Source organism: Pelodiscus sinensis, chromosome 29 (assembly GCF_049634645.1).
Source record: "Pelodiscus sinensis isolate JC-2024 chromosome 29, ASM4963464v1, whole genome shotgun sequence".
Lineage (NCBI taxonomy): Eukaryota > Metazoa > Chordata > Testudines > Trionychidae > Pelodiscus > Pelodiscus sinensis.
Genome location: NC_134739.1, coordinates 9,995,772 through 10,013,260, shown reverse-complemented (window position 1 = coordinate 10,013,260; position 17,489 = coordinate 9,995,772). Strand labels below are relative to the sequence as shown.

Sequence of the window (17,489 nt, the reverse complement as noted above, 5' to 3'; positions counted from 1 at the left end):
TCCCTGCAGGGAGCAGAGCCGGTCACTGGGATGAGCCCTTTGTACCCCAGCAGGAACCAGACGCCTCAGGCAGGCCGCCGGCGAGGGCTCGCCCCAGAGAGCAGAGGGGTCTGGGTTCGGGCTCCACAGGCCCCTTCGGCCACCTCTCCTCCCTCGGGTCCCCCCACGAGGGCCGGTTCCCACCGCGCCAGCGTCACTGGGGGTTGACCGTTTCCTCTCGGCCGCCGGCTCGGTTCCCTGGGGCTGGGTTGGAGCCCGTCACCCCTTGAGGGGACAGGCCCCAGGGCCAACTCCTCGCCCCCCCTCAGCCAGCCAGTCCCCTGCCCCATTCCCTGACCCCTGCGCCAGCCAGCCCCCCATCCTCGGACCCGGTGCCCCCTCGACTGCCGCCCTGCTCCCACCTTTCTTTGGCCGTGGGCCCTCAGGACGGGCGGCCCTGGAGGCAGGGCACAGAGCTTGCCCACTGCCGCAGGGCGAGGACTTGCCAATCCCCCCCCCCCCCCAGGACTGAGCCCCAGCCCCGGGGCTTCCGGCGCCCGAGTCACAGCCCAGCTGCACTCCCTGGTGGCCACGGTGGGGTCCTGCTGCCACCTGCTGGCCACAGGGCCTGCAGACGAGCAAATCCCCAAGGAAAGCTGGGGGGGTGGCAGGCCACACTTCGGGGTCTCCTGCCCGTGGGGCCCATCTCCCTGAGCTGGGCCTGGGATGGCGGGGGGGGAGGGGGCTGGCAGGTGCCTCTCAGGTCCATCCCATGGGGTACGCTGGCAGGGGTCCCCCACAGGCAGGCATGCTAGGGCCCTGGAGGGTGGAACCCGAGCCCCCCATCCCCTGCTGGGTGAGCTCTGCTGCCCTTGGGCCTCCCGATGAGCCAGCGAGGAGACCCAGGCCTGTGGGGCTTCCTCAGGTCCCAGCTGTACCCACCGGTGATGGTGGCGGCATCGTGGAATCCGCCCATGTCCGATCCATTCGGGCCTTGGCCAGCCTGGGGCAGGGGGGCGGCAGGGGCGCCACGGGGGTGGGGGTGGCGGGCGGGCGGACTCTGGCCTAAGGGTGCCTCACGCACACCCGAGGCATCCAGCTTGACTGGTGTTAGGGGGGGCACCCAGCTGCCATGTGGGGAGCGTGGCCCCCACCCCCGGCTTCAGGAAGCAGCAACGGCGACCGGGTCCAAGGTCGAGTCTCCGCCCCACACCTAGGGAGAGAGAGCTGGACGTTAGGGTGATCGGGGGGGGGGGGGGCGAAGTGGAACCCTGGGGTCCTGGCCACGGGTCTCTGTGGGGCTCCTGGCATCCCCCCGTGCCCAGGCGGGCAGTGTCAGGCCAACCGGCCAGAAACCCCAAGCCAGGGTGCCCAGGAATACAGCCCCTGGCAACAGCCGCCTTTCCTGTCAGGGCACCCGGCCCGAGAGTCTCACTGGGACCCGGTAGAGGCCGAGGGTGGGGCTGGCCGGGGCCTGTCGGGGCAGCCACTGCCGCTTTCTGAGGGGAGATGGTGCTGAGGGCCATGTCCCGTCCCCCCCCCGCCGCCCCGTGGCACAGTGGTGATGCGATGGGTTGGCACCAGAGGGTTCCAGGAGTTGCTGGCTCAGGGGCAGGAGCAGGGGGGTAGAACAGGTTGCTTTGAAGACGAGGAGAGACAAGCCCCTGCCTGGTTTGATACTTGGTGCTGCCTGCGAGTGGCCTTTAAGCACCAGTCTGCGCCCCCTGCCAGCCCAGCCCTGGGCTCCCTCCAGTCTGCCAGGATCCGTCGCTCCCAACTCGCTGCCAGCCCAGCCCTGGGCTCCCCACACCTCCCCCCACACAAGCTCTGCAGAAACCTCTCATTTCTGATCCCCGTGTGTGGACGTTCCCGTCCTTGTTCGTTACACTAACCTCCGACTTTTTCTACCCCATCACTTCTTGGGCGGAGGATGTCTCCAGAGTGGAGCCAAAGGGGGGGCAACCAGTTTATGACCCAACCACTTTTGGGCCAAGCCACTCACATTCAGAGGGGCAGAGGTAGGGGCTCCTGAACCATGGGGGCCTCAGGCTGCTGGGGGGGGGGACTTCAAGGGGAAAAGGGGGGTCGGGGCCAAATCTATACCCCTGCTTACAACAATGCTCCATACCCCCTGCGCCTGCGTAAACACAGCAGCATTTTAATGCAGCCACCTCTGGGTTGGTGCAGCCAGGCAGGAAAACGCTGCCTGGGGAGCAGACAGACAGGCCAAGCCGCTGGGGGCAGAAGCCAAGTTGGGTCCAACATGCTGCGGGATCTTTTATGGCTTATATAGCACTGTCCCGCTACAAACTCAGCCCCTGGGGACAGACCCCTCTCCTTATCCCTGGGCACAGACAGGGAAACTGAGGCAGGGCCTGGGGCTTACACCACACCTAACATCTCTCTTACAAGCCTGTCTTCCTCCTCACTCCCCAGGATCTAAGGAGGCCATGTGCAGCTGCACCGCTGCCTGGGAGGCCCATGCGGGGTTAAATTAACTCCCAGTTATTCAAATCCTTAGACCCCCTCCTCAGCCAGATCCTAGCAACAGGGCCGGGAACGCAAGGCCCAGGGCTGGGCCGGACGTGCTTTGCCTGCTGCCCTGGGTTATTATCGAACTCTGGGAAGGGGAGGGGCGTAGTATCACGCTGCTGCCTAGAGCCAGCTGGGGCTGGCTTGCTAGGACTGAGAACATCTGACTCCGCACACAAACTTGGGGGCAGCCACCGGGGAGATGGGGGCGAATGTCAATTTGCATTAAAGCCTCATGAGCTCATCAGAAGCCGGGTAAAGCCCCGTCCGGGGTCCTGAGAGACGAGGCCTCAGCTCTGGACTGACCCCAGCGTCCAACTCGCCTGTGGGACAGACCCAGCGCCTAATATGGGGAGTTGGTAAAACACGCCTTGCAGCCAGCCCAGAGGGTGGCTGTTTCCTATGGCTGTGAGATCATGGCACTGTCCCATTAGCTCCCATGGTGCGGAAGGTCTCAGGTTCAAACCTGGCTGCTTCCTGTGTGGGGCAGGAGGCTGTTGCTAACCCACGGTTCCCAGCCCAGGCTGCCTGCAATTTCCCAGCCCAGAATGGAGGTGTCTTCCCGCCTCATCAAAGCACCAGACCTGAGACATTACCCATAGCCTGTGCACACCTGAGCCAGCCCCTCACAGGCATTAATGGGGCAGGAACCTCCTGGGTGCAACAGGGTGAGTGAGGAGCCCTGCTGGTCTCTGGGACCAAAGGGACAGTGGTGGGGGGGCTACCAGGCACCAAACCCCCTTCTTAGGATGCTGCATTTGTCTCACTGTAGGGGATTGGTTCTGCAGGGAGCAGAAGGAGCCTTTGGGATTTTCCTGTGTTTCTCAAGGGGTCCATTTGTCTGGGTCTAGTCTGCCCTACTCAGGCTCTCAAATGCCCTGCATGTTGCCCTCAGGTAACCCTCTCCCAGGAGAGCCTTGAGAGCTTTGATGTACCCAGACGGAAACTGAGGCACAGAGTGGGGCCATGCCCATCTCAGAGTCCCCCAGCCAGTCGGTGGCAGAACTAGAACCCAGGAGTCCTGACTCCCAGATGGCCCTTGCTCTAACCACTAGCTCCCGCTGCCTACAGCCCCTGGGCAGTTTGGCTGCGGCTGGTGCCTGTGAACAGCCAGGCCCTGCCCTGGTGGGAGCAAAGTCCAGCCAGCGAAACTTTTCCGGGTAGCTCAGCCTGGGCACCTGCCACGTCACACAGGGCCAAGCCAGGGCGGGTCCCATAAAGGTGCCATGGGATGAGCAATAAAACCTCTTAGCCTCAAGGCCACACTGCAGGGTGCTGCTGCCCGCCTTGGCACGGGGCAGTGGGCTGAGCCTGCCGCTTGTGCTGCCCCGGGACACCCCCAAACCGCACCCCCGCTCCACTCATAGGGGCCAAGGCCCTATAGCAGCTTCACCCACTTCTGGCCACCCAGGGGCAGGCGGGAAGGACCCATTGCCATGGCAGCATCACCCCCCCCCCCCCCCAGGGAATCAGGCCCTGTCCCACCAAGCCAGCCGCCTTCACAGCGCCTCCACCCTGAGCAGCGACTGACGGGGAATGAGGAGAGCGCAGGACCCCAAAGGGGGGGATGCTGATTTTGGGGATGGGACTATCCCCTCCCCCACTCCACCCCCCTTTCCAAAATCCTGCCCAGGTTCCCACAGACCCAAGGGAAGGGGGAGTTGCCAACTGTGCTGACAGCACGTAGGGTTGCCAGGTGTCCAGTTTTCACCCTGTCCGTTATTTGGGTCCCCCGTCCAGTAAAAAAAACCCAGAAAATTCCCACACATGGCAGGGGTAGGGGAGTAAGAGGAGCGCAGGGCTATTTAAAGCCCTTTTTTTTGCTCAACAACTTTGGTCTCTCTCCTTTTTTTTTGCTCAACAGAATTTTTTCCCATTTTTTGGGGTGGAGGGGCGGGGGGTGTTCGGTATTTTTTGTTAAACCATCTGACAACCCTAACAGCAAGGGTTCCTGGGTTAGGAACTCCTGGGTTCCTTCCCGGCTCCACCATGGGCCACTGTACAAGGTGCTACCTTTCTGGTGCCGTGGCCAGCTGGGAGTGGGGTCAGGAGAGCCCCCTGGGAAACTCCCAGCCACGCAGGAGGGCGGACGGGCCATGGAGCCAGTCCCCGTCTGGGAGCACCGGGGCTTGAGCGGCTTCAGGACCCCAGAGGGCTGGGGGGACAGGCAGGAGCTCTTCCTAAAGCCGGCAGCCCTGCACCCTGAATGCCCCGGGCGAAGTCTTTGTGATCAGTCCACGCCCCGAGCACCGTGGTTTCCAGGCAGGTTCCAGCCGGGGCGTGTCCCCTCCTGCGGCACGTCCACCCAGCCCAGCTGCTCTTGTGTCAGCCAAGCCCACGTTCACGGCATAATAAACCGCCCGCTATTTCCCCATTGCCTTGTGACAGCCATGGAAACCGGGCGGCGCTTCCTGGCAGAGGCTGCCCTGACATTAGCTCATTACAGATTAATCGTTAATTCCTAAGGCTCTAGGGCAGCCCCGGAGGGTAGGCATCCCGGCTGCTCTCTGACCGGCAGCTCTGGGCCTGCGAGCGCCCAGGATCCGGACACGCACCCATGGCTCCTGGGGTGCCTGAAACCCCGGCTGAGTACCCACAAATCCAGCTCAGCCCCTGAGGCGGTGGCCCAAGGCGCTGTCCCTGGTTTCAAATCTTGGGATGGCACCTGGCAGTGGATTCTGAGAGAGACACGGGGGGGGGGGGGGGGGGCCTCTCGGGACAGGCCAATTCCGCCGCCCTGACTTGGCTCCCTTCTTGGAGCCTGCAGATCCCAGACCACGTTTCCCCCTCGGGCCTGTTTCCAGGACCTGCCGGGCTCTGCTGGTGCGAGGAATCCAGCCCCAGAGGGGCGAGTGAGCAGTGGGACTGGGAAGCTGCGGAGGGGTGTGGGGGGGTCCCGGTTCCTGCCTGCTTCAGGCTGGGCTAGCTGGGTCCCCGAGGAAGAACTTCCCACCACGAGGGGCAGCGAGGGAAGGGACAGGAGCCCAGTGTGGGAGCTGGAGCATCACCCTGCTCAGGGCCAGGGCGGGACTAGACAGGCTCTGGGGCATGTCTGTCTCCATCACCGTGGTGCTGAGACAAGTGCCCTGGAGGGAGGACCTGCCCTGTCTCTGGGCCTGGCATCTGGACAAACTGCCTCCTCCAGGTGGGCTCCTCTTGGCCTCGCTGTCTCCGGGGCACCCCCTCCCCCCCATCGCAGCCTGGGACCCCAGCAGCTGGCAGGGATGATGCTCTGCACAAAGTGCCACCTGCAGCCAGGCAGGAGACTCCGCTGCATCAGCACCGGGTGGGTGCAGGCTCAGACAGTGCTGGGCTAGCACTCCGGGCTCCGGGCTGCCGGGAAAAGGGATGCTACAGGGACAAAGCATCTCCCAGCCCTTCTCCCTCCCCCTCCCCCAGGACTGAGCCAGAACCTGCCCTCCCCACCTCTGCTTTCCTGTGGAGACAGACCGCGCGGTTCCAGGATCCTGCTGCCGGCACCGTCCCGGCTCCCCGGCCAGCCAGGTCCGGGGCTCGTGAGTCAGCACTCTGCGAGCTGTCCTCGTTCCTTGGCCCGGCTCCTGCAGACAGAGTCACGCAGCTGCGAAGGGGACCCGGCTCTGACACATCGAGAGCGGCTCACATTGAGCCCCAAGCCCCCCTAGCACAGCGGGCGCAACCCACGGAGGGGTGTCAGGTGCCAAACAGGGCCCCTCTGCATCTCCCCTCCAGAGAGCAGCGGCCTCCCCAAGCCCAGCCTGGCACAAGCAGGTCTGCAAGGGGCATATGTGAACCCACCAAAATGCCCCCATGCTCCCCAGCCGACCCAGACCCTGCCCCCCAGACAACCCAGGCACAAGACCCCGGCCTCGGGGATTGAACCTGGGTCTCCCATCCTGTCTCCGTACCACGTTCCACGGCCAGCTCTGCTCTCTGCTGCCAGGTGACTGCCTGGCCCCTGCACGATCCCAGCCTGCAAGCAGCCCTCACATGGACATTGTCTTTGCCTGCCCGTGTGACTCGCCGGCTCGGAGCCAACCACGCCCAGAACGAACACACTTCAGAGCGCCCGGGCAGGAGGGGGAACGCCGGCAGAGCAGAGGTGTAGCGGGGGGGTCCCTTCACTGGGGTGCCTGCAGGGAGATGGTTTGGACAGAGATAATGGCAGTCGGCAGGGGACTCTGGAGTTCTACCCACGGGTGCGAGAGGGGAGTGGGATCCAATGGTTAGCGCGTGGGGGGAAGGAGGTGGGAACCCCGACTCTTGGGTTCTACTCCCAGCCAACACTGACTCACGGTAGGACCCTGGCCAATCCCAGCCCACTGATCCCCAAATGGAGCGACGGAGCAGCCCAGGACCCCACCGAAGCATCCAGCAGCTGGGGATGTCACAGGGAGGCCACAGCTCCTAGCTGCCGTTTCAGAATGTGGCGGCCGAACTATTTATTCCCCGCAGCTGCTGCTCGTGCGTGAGCCTCGCCCTGGGAGTGGGTGTGGGGGCAGCCAGCTACATGGGCCAGGGCCAGGAGGGGTCTGGGCAGGGTTCACGGGGAGCCGCCAGCTCTGGGAGGGAGGTGGGGAGAAGGTAGACTGGAAGGGGGCAGGCCCAGGGAGGCGGGCAGTGGACACGGCTTGGAGCCAGGACGGGAGCAGGGCGTGGTGAGGAGACCGCAGGCCCCGGCTCGCCTGGCCCCCATGCCAGACGCTGTCTCACTCCTGGTGCCGGCCCCGGTGGCTGGAGCTGCAAAGGGCAGGTCCTGGCAGGCTGCAGCCGGCTCCACGCGCCCAGGAGAAACGTCTTCTCCCAGGGGCCCAGCGCAGAGCTGATGGGGCCAGGCCGGCTGCAGCTCGGTGCCTCTCCCGGATACCGGAGGCAGGGCTTAGAGAGCCACCCAGGTGCCAGGCGTTTGAAACCAGGGCACGGGAATGGGAGCTGCTAGAGAAGCCCATCCAGAGCCGTGGCACAGATGCCAGCGCACCCAGCACCTGGGGCAACCTCAGGCCCAGAGCAAGCCACACGCTCAGCGCCCGGCATCTCCCCTGCCCCGTGGGGACCATCTGAGCGCAGAGGGGCCGAGGCCTCAATGGATTCACGCTGCGCCCTGCCCCAGGAGATCTGGCACCGGGGCAGAGAGGGGAGCAATAGACCCGAGGGTCCCTGATGGGCAGGTGGATGTGGGCCATCTAAGAGACCTATGAGGGGAAGTGGCCCCTGCAGCCTGGGCCATGAACCTGCCCTTCCCACTGCTCCTGTTCAAGCCCAGCCCGAGAGGCATGGCAGAGGGGTGCCCGTCCATGCTGGTGCCACACGCCAGCACCTCCGGGATGCTGCGCCATGTACGGAACCTCACACGGGCCCTGCGGTCACCTCCCATCTCCCCCCCCGGTTCAGCAGGGAGGCACCAGGCCAAAGGGGATGGGGACCCAGCTGGAGACATACTTCCTGCAGTGGCTCATGGGGCGGTACAGCAGGCAAAGCCGAAGCAGCCGGAGCAGGGGCATTTGCCAGGCATGGCAGGGGTGTGCCAAGCCCGCAATGGGCAGGGAAGCCTCGGAGCTGCATCCCCGCTGCATGTCTGTGCAGCACCACAGCAAAACTAATAACAGTTACCAGTAACCACAGCAGGGCTGTGCTGGGGGGAAGGGAAGCCCAGACGTGGCCCCCAAGCTTTTCTCAGCACTAGTTTGTCGCTGTATCTCTAAGTCCCCCGATGGACATCACATCCCCTCCCTCCTGCTCCTCTGACCCACCTAGCTGAGGGTCAGGCCCACACTTCCTCTCTGCCCCCCATGCTGCCCCTCTCCGTGGCACTTGAAGCCAGATGCCTGTGCAGAGCTAAATAGAACACCACCCGACTCCATGCCTAGAGCACCAGGGGAAGCCAAGTGCGGGATAAATCAGGAATGTCTCTTGCAAAAAAAACCAACTACTACTAATACCACTACTACTTCCTCTTCAAAATGTTTCAACTCAATTTTCTGGGCTTTGCCCCCCAAAACACGTGGAAACAAAACAAAACTTTTCATCTCACATGGCACTTTTTAAGTTGGCTCCGATTTCAGATTCCTAGGGCAGGAGAAGAACTCCTTCCTCACCTATTTTGACCTCTTCCCAAGAGGAAAAAAAGAGAGAGAAAGGGGGAAACCCCCAACTATCTTGAAAATCAGGGACAGAACCTTTGAGAGACTTAATAAAAACTTCCTGTTTCATTTCTGATTTTGCCCCCAAATCGAACAGATTTTGCAAAAACATTTTGATTTGCAACAAAATTATTTTTCATCAAGAACAAAAAAGGGGTAGACCTAAATCTCTCCCCCAGCTCTTCTAACGGCCTCGAGACAGGGGACTGTCAGCCTCTTTCTTCCTGGTTCCTCTTTGTCCTCTGCTCCGGAGTCTAACTGTATCCGGACGCAAGAGAGGCATGTAGGACACAGCAGGGACTGATCACAGCCAAGTGTGCTAAGATGCAATTGACAAGGGGACCGAATTATCTCAGCCCACTCAACTGGGTGGGCATGTCAGGTTTTCATAGATCCATAGGCCTTAAGGCCAGGAGGGGCCATTAACTCATCTAATCTGACCCGCACATCACAGGCCTGCAAACTCCTCCCAGTTCCCTATGCACTGAAGTTGAACCCAGTAACTGGGGTCTGGTTGATGCCCCCCTTCCAGAAAGGCACCCCACTGGATCTCCAGACCCCAGAAGAGGGGGCGCCCACCACTGGCCCTGGGGATCTTGTTCCCCGAGGTCAGTCACCCGGCCTGTTCAGAACGTGAGCCTGTGGGCCCTGGCTCTCAGCCAGTCCAGCTGGCCTCTAAAAGCATGAGCCTGGGTTCGAATTTGTAGGATTCACCGTCTAGGTGCCCGTTCTTGTTCCGCTTCCCCCTGGGTGTCTGATGTTTTCTCCCCAGGCAGGTAGCCCCACCGAGTCACCTGTCTGGTCGGTTCTGAGACACTAAGCAGCCGGGTGCCTGGCATTTCCTTCAGTCCTTGGGACTCCTGGCTCCACCCGCTCCCCTTCATTGGCAACCCAGGCACTGAGCGAGGGTCCAAGAGCTCTCTCACGGCGCTGTCGTCCCCACTGCCCAGCTCACGCCAGCCCCTTTGGCTGCAGCTTCCCCCGTTGGGTCTCTTGTCCAGAGGGCAGGGGGGCTGCCCTTCCCCCCACGCACCCCACTCTGCTCCCTCCATGCCGGGCCAGCCAGGAGCCCCCCATCAGCAGCCTCCAATCTCAGCCCCCCAGCGCTGGTCAGTTCCCTCCCGGCGCTAGTGAAGCAGGAAAACCCATCAAACGCGCCCCAGCTAATCCGGCCGGGAAGGGGCCGGACTTTCGCGAGCCGGGGACCCCCCAGGCAGACCTCCCCGAGTCCCGAGCCCACAGCCGGAGGGAGCAGATCCAAGAACCGGGCACTTTGGGGTCCAGCCGCCAGCACCGCAGTTCGCGTCTCGCAGCGCGCCCGGGCTGCAGCCGCCGCTCTGGGAACAGGGGCTCCCGGCGCGGGGCAGGCGGGGGGGCGCCCGGGACGGGGGCGGGCAGGGGGCTGGGTCGCACTCACTGTGTCTCCCGCCGCTGGCCGGCCGGCAGATCCGAGCTGCCCTTAACTAGGAAGCAAATGAAACTTACACATTCCCCCCCCCCCCCATTGATCTGTTCCCGAGCCGCTCCTCCAGCCGGCGGGGGGAGGGCCCCGCGGGCCCTGCTGGGAGCTGTAGTCCCGGGGCCCCCCCCAAAGTGGCAGCTGCAGGAGCCACTTTGGCACGGGCGCGGGACTACATTTCCCAGGGAGCCGCTGCGCGCAGCCCCCGCGCCTCCGAATATGGCCTGGGAGGCTTTGCCGAAAAGCCACGAGGGCTGGGAGCTGGCAGGGCTGAGATGGGGCCCTGCCCCAGCCGCAGCCGGACTTGGATCCCCTTTGCACTGGGGCAAAACAGCCCCCTTGGTGCAGAGCTGCCCCGGCCCCCGCCTGTGGGTACATCTGGGCAAGGGGGCATCAAGGCCGGGTTCAGGGTAGCCTGCACTCCAGGCCCAGTTATCCGGGGACCTGCTGTTTAGGTGCCTACGGGCAGGTCGCACACGGCCGCCCCCAGCGGGACACCGCCACTTTTCCCCAAGAGTCGCCCCCCGCCCTGCTGAACGGGGCCCTGACGGGGCATCGAGAGCCCTTTGGAAAAACCCTGGACCACGCACCACCAGACATGAGAATGCCACACACACACACACACCCGTCCAAGCCACGAGCACGCGGCCCTCCCCCGGCACCGCACCGGGGGCAGCCCGCCGGTGAGAGAGGCCTGGGCAGACGGAGATCAGACTCCATCCTCGGCAGCGCTCCGGCGTGTCCCGTCCCTGCGTGGCATTCTGAACCGCGGTGCTTTGCACTCCTAAGGTGTCCTGTCGAGGAACCATCATCAAATGTCCCCAGTGCTCTTCATGAGCGGCTGTCCCCATAGGGATAAGGAATTCTGGAGCCCCAGATAGACGGGGAAACGGCTCGTGAGTTGCTGGAAAGCGGCGTCTCTGGGGAGGGTGCGGCAGCTCACAGGAACGTGGCAGGACAGGGAGCAGCGTAATGTTAGACGCCATGTAAACGGCAGAGGTGGAAAGCACCAGGGAGAGCCCCTCCTCTCTCAGAATCAGACCCTGGGATCACCATGTTCCTATAAGCTCACAAACATTTACCTCCCCCCCTCATCCCCCTTCTGTTCTGAAATTTGATTTGTCCTTTTCATATGTGTTCATTTTTTTGATTGTATCCTTTGGTATATATGGTCATGCCAATTTTCTTCCACTATTTGATCTGAGGAAGTGGGTCTGGCCCACAAAAGCTCATCATCTAATAAACCATCTTGTTAGTCTTTAAAGTGCTGCATAGTCCTGTTTTTTGTTTCAGCTACACCAGACTAACACGGCTACATTTCTATCAGCTCCTTCCATAGTCACCCCATAGAGGTCCTAGGCCTGAGGCTGCTTAGCACACCAGCAAGGGTGGGAGTCTGGCCACAGGGGCAGCGTGGGAGGTGGGGGGAGGGAGATACATAGAGATGCCTCAGTTCAGCGGTTCTCAAAGGCTACGTCTAGACTGCAAGCCTCTTTCGAAAGAGGCTTTTTCGAAAGTATCTTTCGAAAAAGCCTCTTTCCAAAAAGAGCATCTAGACTGCAAGCAGTACTTTCGAAAAAGCGAGCTGCTTTTTCGAAAGAGAGGACCCAGGCAGTCTGGACGCTCTCTTTCGAAAAAGCCCAGTTTGCATTCAGGAACGCCTTTTTTCAAAAAACGGGATTCTTCCTCGTGAAATTAGGTTTTCCGCCGTTGAAAGAAAAGCCACGTTCTTTCAATTTAATTTTGAAAGAACGCAGCTGTAGTCTAGATGCAGGAGAAGTTTTTTTGAAAAAAGGCTACTTTTTTCAAAAAAAACCTTGAGTCTGGACACAGCCAAAGTGTGGTCCGTGGACCACTAGTGGTCCATGACTGTGTTGCAGGTGGGCCACGGGCTCAGGGCTTAGCTCCCTTCCCCCCAGCAGTGGGGAGTCTGCACGGGCCTCATGTGTCCAGCCCCACACGTCCCCCCTTGAGAGAGTGGCTTCCTGCTGTGGGGAGGGGAGAGCTCTGATGGTCACAGTCCAGATCCAGCTGTGGGGGAGAGGGGGAGGAAGAGACTCCACATGCTGCAGCTCTCCTTTTCCCTAGCTGGGGAAATGGCAGCACAGGAAACTCACCGGGAGGCTTTCCCTGCTGCTCCCATTGGCCAGAAACCTGGTCAGATCCCCCCCTCCCCCCAGCCCACTCCTGCACCCTACCTCCCACCCGGTCCTGCACCCATTTGCCATTATGGGTGGTTGGCTGGTGGGCCGTGGAAAGGTTTGCGTTGAGCAGGGTTGTCCGCAGGCCACAACATTTGAGACCCACTGGTTTATGTGCAAATCATGCTCAACTCTCAGCAAGGGCGCCATTTATGCAGAGCTGGCGGGGGTGGGTCTGTAGCCTCCCCTAACATTTGAGCCCCTGGATGTCATAGCTGAGTCTGCTTAAAGCGCATGCCCTGGCTCCAAAGGCGGCTCTTACCTGCAGCAGGGCTAGTGCTCCTCCCAGCTTTGCCTTTGGGGCAGGGAGCTTGTTTATAAACAGAGGAAGGCAGCTCAAGATAACAAAGGGCTTGTCATTCAAGGAACTGAAGGATCGTTAGGTGATTATGGAAATATTGCCAGGTGCTCCACTTAAAGATAGGGGGGGAAGAGTAGGAACAAAGAGTGTTGTTCTTCAGAGGTCTGCATTTGAACCACTGCTGCTCCATTTATTCATAAATGTTCCTGCGAAAAGGGGAAACAATGAAGCAGCAAAATCTGCAGAGGATACAAAATGACTCAGAATAGTTAAGTCCAAAGCTGACTGCAAAGAGTTACAAAGGGATCTCACAAAACTGGGGGACTGGGCCATACAAGGGCAGATGGAATTCAGTGCTGATACATGCAAAGTAATGCACATGGAAAAATATAATCCCCGCTATAGATACAAAAATGGTGGGGTCTAAAATAGCTGTTACCACTCAAGAAAAGAGATCTTGTGGATAGTTCCCTGAAAATATCTGCTCAATGTGCAGTGGCAGTCTAAAAAGCTAACAGAATATTGGGAGTCATTAGGAAAGGAACAGACAATAAGACAGGAAATAGCATATTGCCTCTGTATAAAGTCATAGTACGCCCACATCTTGGAATACTGCATGCAGATCTGGTCACTCCATCTAAAAAAAGATACACTGGATCTGGAAAAGGTACAGAAAGGGCAACAGAAATAGTCAGGGGGGAAGAACAGCTTTACTATGAGACGAGATTAACATGACTGGGACGTTTTAGCTTGGAAAAGAAATGACTAATGAGTGGGAGGATATGTTAGAAGTCTAGAAAATCATGAATGGTGTTGAAAAATAGCATAAGGAAATGTTATTTACTCCTTCACGAACGTAACATGAGAACGTCACCCGATGAAATTTCTAGGCAGCAGATTGAAAACAAACAACATAAATTATTTCTTCATGGTCAACCTGTGGAACTCTTTGCCAGAGGATGGTGGAACGGTCCAAACCATAACAAGGTTCCAATAAGAACAAAATAAGTTCGAAGAGGATCAGTCCATCACTGGCTACTAGCCATGATGGGCAGGGATAGCGTCCCTAGCCTGTTTGCCAGAAGTTGGGAATAGGCAACAGGTATTGGATCATTTGATGACTGCCTCTTCTGTGCATGCCTACTAAAGCATCTGTCACTAGCCACTGTTGGAAGCCAGGATACTGGGCTAGTTGGACCATTAGTCTGACCTAGTCTGGCTATTCTGATGTTCTTATTAGAGCCCAATTATATCTGCACCCAGTTGTAACCCACTATACCCCCACTTCTCTTCCAGAACTGAGAAAAAGTCCAGGATTCCTGACAGTGTCTCTCTCCACAGAGTTAGTAACCAAGTAAGAATATATATTAAAATGTAAGACTAGCCAGTGTCCCTTCAGTGACTTGACACAAGATGGCAGACTATGTGAGCATTGGAGCTGAGTAGGTCTAATATTTATTTAATTTTCTTTCTTTTATATAGGCATTAGATACCTACATAACTAATCGCTAAGTTATCTGCCAAAAAACTAGAGTTTTCCGGTGCCTTAGTAATCTCTGGAAAGAAGTGATGTGTGAGGGGGAGGGTGGATGTGGTTTGCCCCCCCTCCCCCAAATTTCTCCTTAACTGGTACTGAGCATGCTCAGTAACACTGCTGAAACTGCTGTCCTCAGTCTACCCCCCATGCTCTCACCCTTCCCCCACCAGGGCATGCACAGGTACTCCCCACCCCCCGTCTGAAATGGTGCCCCTGACTCTCAGACCAGCCCCACTCGGCCAGGGGGGATCTAGGCCTGGGGACTTCTGGAATTTAATTGTAAGCAGCTGCCATCCACAGCAGTCCCTGCAAAGACAAGTGACAAAGGTGCTCAGCCAGCAAGTGCGCGCACACACACACGCATGCACGCACGCACACAGAGGGACTAGCCATGAGGGCTCACATACATGGACTGGAGACCCAGCTGCTTCCTTCTGCTGGAAAGTTAGTTTGGAAAAAAGAAGATTAAGGGGGGACATGATAGCGGTTTTCAAATATCTAAAAGGGTGTCACAAGGAGGAAGGAGAAAATTTGTTCCTCTTGGTTTCTGAGGACAGGACAAGGAGTAATGGGCTTAAAGTGCAGCAGGGGAGGTTTAGATTGGACATTAGGAAAAAATTCCTAACTGTCAGGGTGGTCAAATATTGGAATAAATTGCCAAGGGAGGTGGTGGAATCTCCCTCTCTGGAGATATTTAAGAACAGGTTAGATAGACATCTGTCAGGGATGGTGTAGACGGAGCTTGGTCCTGCCTTGAGGGCGGGGGGCTGGACTCGATGACCTCTCGAGGTCCCTTCCAGTCCTATGATTCTATGGAGCATCCTGCCCCCTCACTGAATCGCAGCACCAGGGGCTGGCTCTGGGGAAACCCTTCCTGGGGATCCACGCACCCCAAAACCCTCCTAGCACCGAGGAGAGGGGATGACAGCAGTGGTCAGCAGGGATGGCACCGCAGCTGGCACATGGAGAGGCGCTGCGGAGGAGAAGGGTCTCTCACCAGGTCGGTGGGAAGGGATGGAGACCAGCTGGGCCGGCAGAGGAAGCAGACACAGTCTAGGCCTGGGGAATGGGGCTGAAGACACTACTGAGCTGGATCCTGGCAGGAGCTGGGAGCCGGGAGCCAGGAGCCAGGTGTGGGAACCTGTCCATCTGTCTGTCCCTCCCCAGGCTGAACCCTGGAGAGCAGAGATGGGAGTCCCCCCCCCAGCCAGTAAAGGAAGCGGGAAAGCCCAGCCAGAGCGAGCTGGAGGTGCTCTAAAGAGAGAACATCACACGGGGCGACAGGCCACGGTGCCCACGTGGGAGATGCTCCTACTGGTGCCCGGGGATGGGCTGGCAGGTCACTTGCTCAGACAGACTCCCCATTGCTGGGAGGGGTGCCAAACTCTGTCCAGGGAGCGCAGCGAGCTTTGGGCTCCTATGGCTGCAGCCATGCAAGCTCGTGTTACTGACAAACCTCAGGAATGCCCCCCCCCCCCACTGCTTTTCCCCCCTCCGAGCCCTGCAGAGGGGCAGAGCAGCAATCGAGCAGCAGAAAGGAGGTTTTGGGGGTTCACAGCCCCGCCTTGGTCCTTGCTGGGAAGGGGCCGGGGGCCTGGCTCTGCAAGGAAACAGGCTGTGAGACACAGGGGCTGCTGGAGCTGCCTACCCCTGGCCTGTGGGGGAGGAGGCCGACCCAGTTCCAGGCCTGAATGGGGCTGGGAAGGTGGAGGGAGCGGGCCTGTGGAGGAAGGCCGGCCTGCCTGGGTTTTACACAGGCTCTGGGTACAGGGAAATGCAGGGAAGGAGCCTCGCTGGAGCAGAAGGCGAGGTGGGGAGAAGAGCCGGGAAAAGGCTGGGTGTGCTAACAACCACCCCGGCTCTGCGCTTCCGGGGGATGGAGCCGCCCACAGACCAGGGGCAAAGGTTTACCTGGCACCACAGGTGCCAAGCCCGCTTGGGTATCACCAGGGTAGCTGCCGCCAAAGGCCCAGCCTGAGCCCGCACCGGGGAGATGACGGGCAGGACGACGGGGCATGGGGCTGCCAAAGAGCATCCAGCCTCCCCTGAAAGAAGGGGCCATGGCTGAGCATCACTATGGTTACGGGGAGCCATGCACACAGCACTGCCACCGTGCGGCTGGCATGCCCCACAGCCGGGGGGGCGGCTGTCACGACACCGCGGGTCAGAGAGAGGTACGATGAGGAGGTGCTCGGTGGTGCCAAGCCGGCTTGGGCCCCTTCCTCTCCTGAGCCTGGGCAAGGGGGCTAGGGCTTTGCCATCGCGGAGACTCGGGCCCAGCGCCTCATTCGGCAGCACAAACAGGGCCTGGTGTGTGGCAGAAGCTCCTGCCGGGCTCCCGTCCAGCTGCGTCCGGACTGCGCTGCCATCCCCGGGCATGAGTGTGGTGGGAAAAGCCCCCTCGCCGAGGGGCTCAGCTCCTAGGCCGGGGCCAGGCTCAGAGGGAAGGGGGCTGGTGCTTGTGAGGAATCGCGACTGGCGCGGCCCCACCGCATCCACTCTCCAGGGCTGTCAATGTGGCACCTGCCGCCTCCAGCCCTGGCCATTATGGGCCCCCCTCTGGCAGGGCTGTTATCCCCACTGTGACAGCGCACAGGGGGCCCTCCGATCCTGCAACCAGAACAGACTCCGCCAGCCCGTAGAACAGAGGGGTTTATTGTTTCTCCAGGGTACAGCACCGCATAGACGTGGTGTGGTTACAGGAGTCAGGGCCAGGATGCCTCAGCCCCCTTGGCTTAGGGGGTCCATCCCCCCCTCAACCCTCAGCTTAGTCTGTTCCCTTTACATTTCCCAGTCAGAAACTGCCCAGCTCCCAGACCCTGCCCCCCAGCCAGGTGGTGGTCTCCACCTCCCTTTCTTTGTCTCCCCCCCTGGGAAGAGCTTTGCTAACGGCTCAGGCTGGGCCAATCCACATGTGGGTGAGTCAGTGGGATGGGAGCAGACAGCACCCTCACTACATCACACCCACTCAACAGCTGGGAAACTGAGGCACTGGGTTAAGGGACTCACCCGTGGTTACACGGGGCATCAGTGGCACAGAGGGAAACTGAACCCTAAAGTCCTGTCACACCAGAGCACCAGAGCTAGCCTATTGGGGCCCCCCCCCCAAGCAGGAATATCCCCCCACAACACAATAAAAACCAAATGTGGGGGCCCCATGAGCTGCTCAGGGCCCTGCACGATTGCTGAGCCGGCTCATGCCGCCTCCCCAGCCAGCTTAGGGACAGAACAGGCTGGCACCTGCCAGGCCAGAATCCACCCAAGGCTGGTTGGTTTCAGCTACTGCAGGCAGGGCTGAATTCCTGCAGCGCCTTTGCTCAGGCAGGCCCGGCTGCCCGACCAGCCTGCGATGCTCAAACCT

The 17,489-nt window shown here is 60.0% G+C and overlaps 1 protein-coding gene across 5 annotated transcripts in view; it reads right to left on the bottom strand.

The window, feature by feature from the left end:
- HAP1 (huntingtin associated protein 1) overlaps positions 1-10,196 on the bottom strand; it is a 28,986-nt gene extending 18,790 nt beyond the window's left edge. For 2 of the 5 annotated variants that reach the window (XM_075911268.1, XM_075911272.1), the window contains exons 1-4: positions 10,048-10,191; positions 6,399-6,623; positions 5,938-6,071; positions 922-1,192 (exon numbers count right to left, since the gene is read on the bottom strand). In XM_075911268.1, the coding sequence (XP_075767383.1) occupies positions 922-955 (34 nt within the window). In that variant the 5' untranslated portion in view covers positions 956-1,192; positions 5,938-6,071; positions 6,399-6,623; positions 10,048-10,191. Of the gene's footprint in view, positions 1-921; positions 1,193-5,937; positions 6,092-6,398; positions 6,624-10,047 lie in introns of those variants that run through there. The other 3 variants (XM_075911270.1, XM_075911271.1, XM_075911269.1) reach the window with 3 other exon arrangements.
- Positions 10,197-17,489: the final 7,293 nt, after the last annotated feature.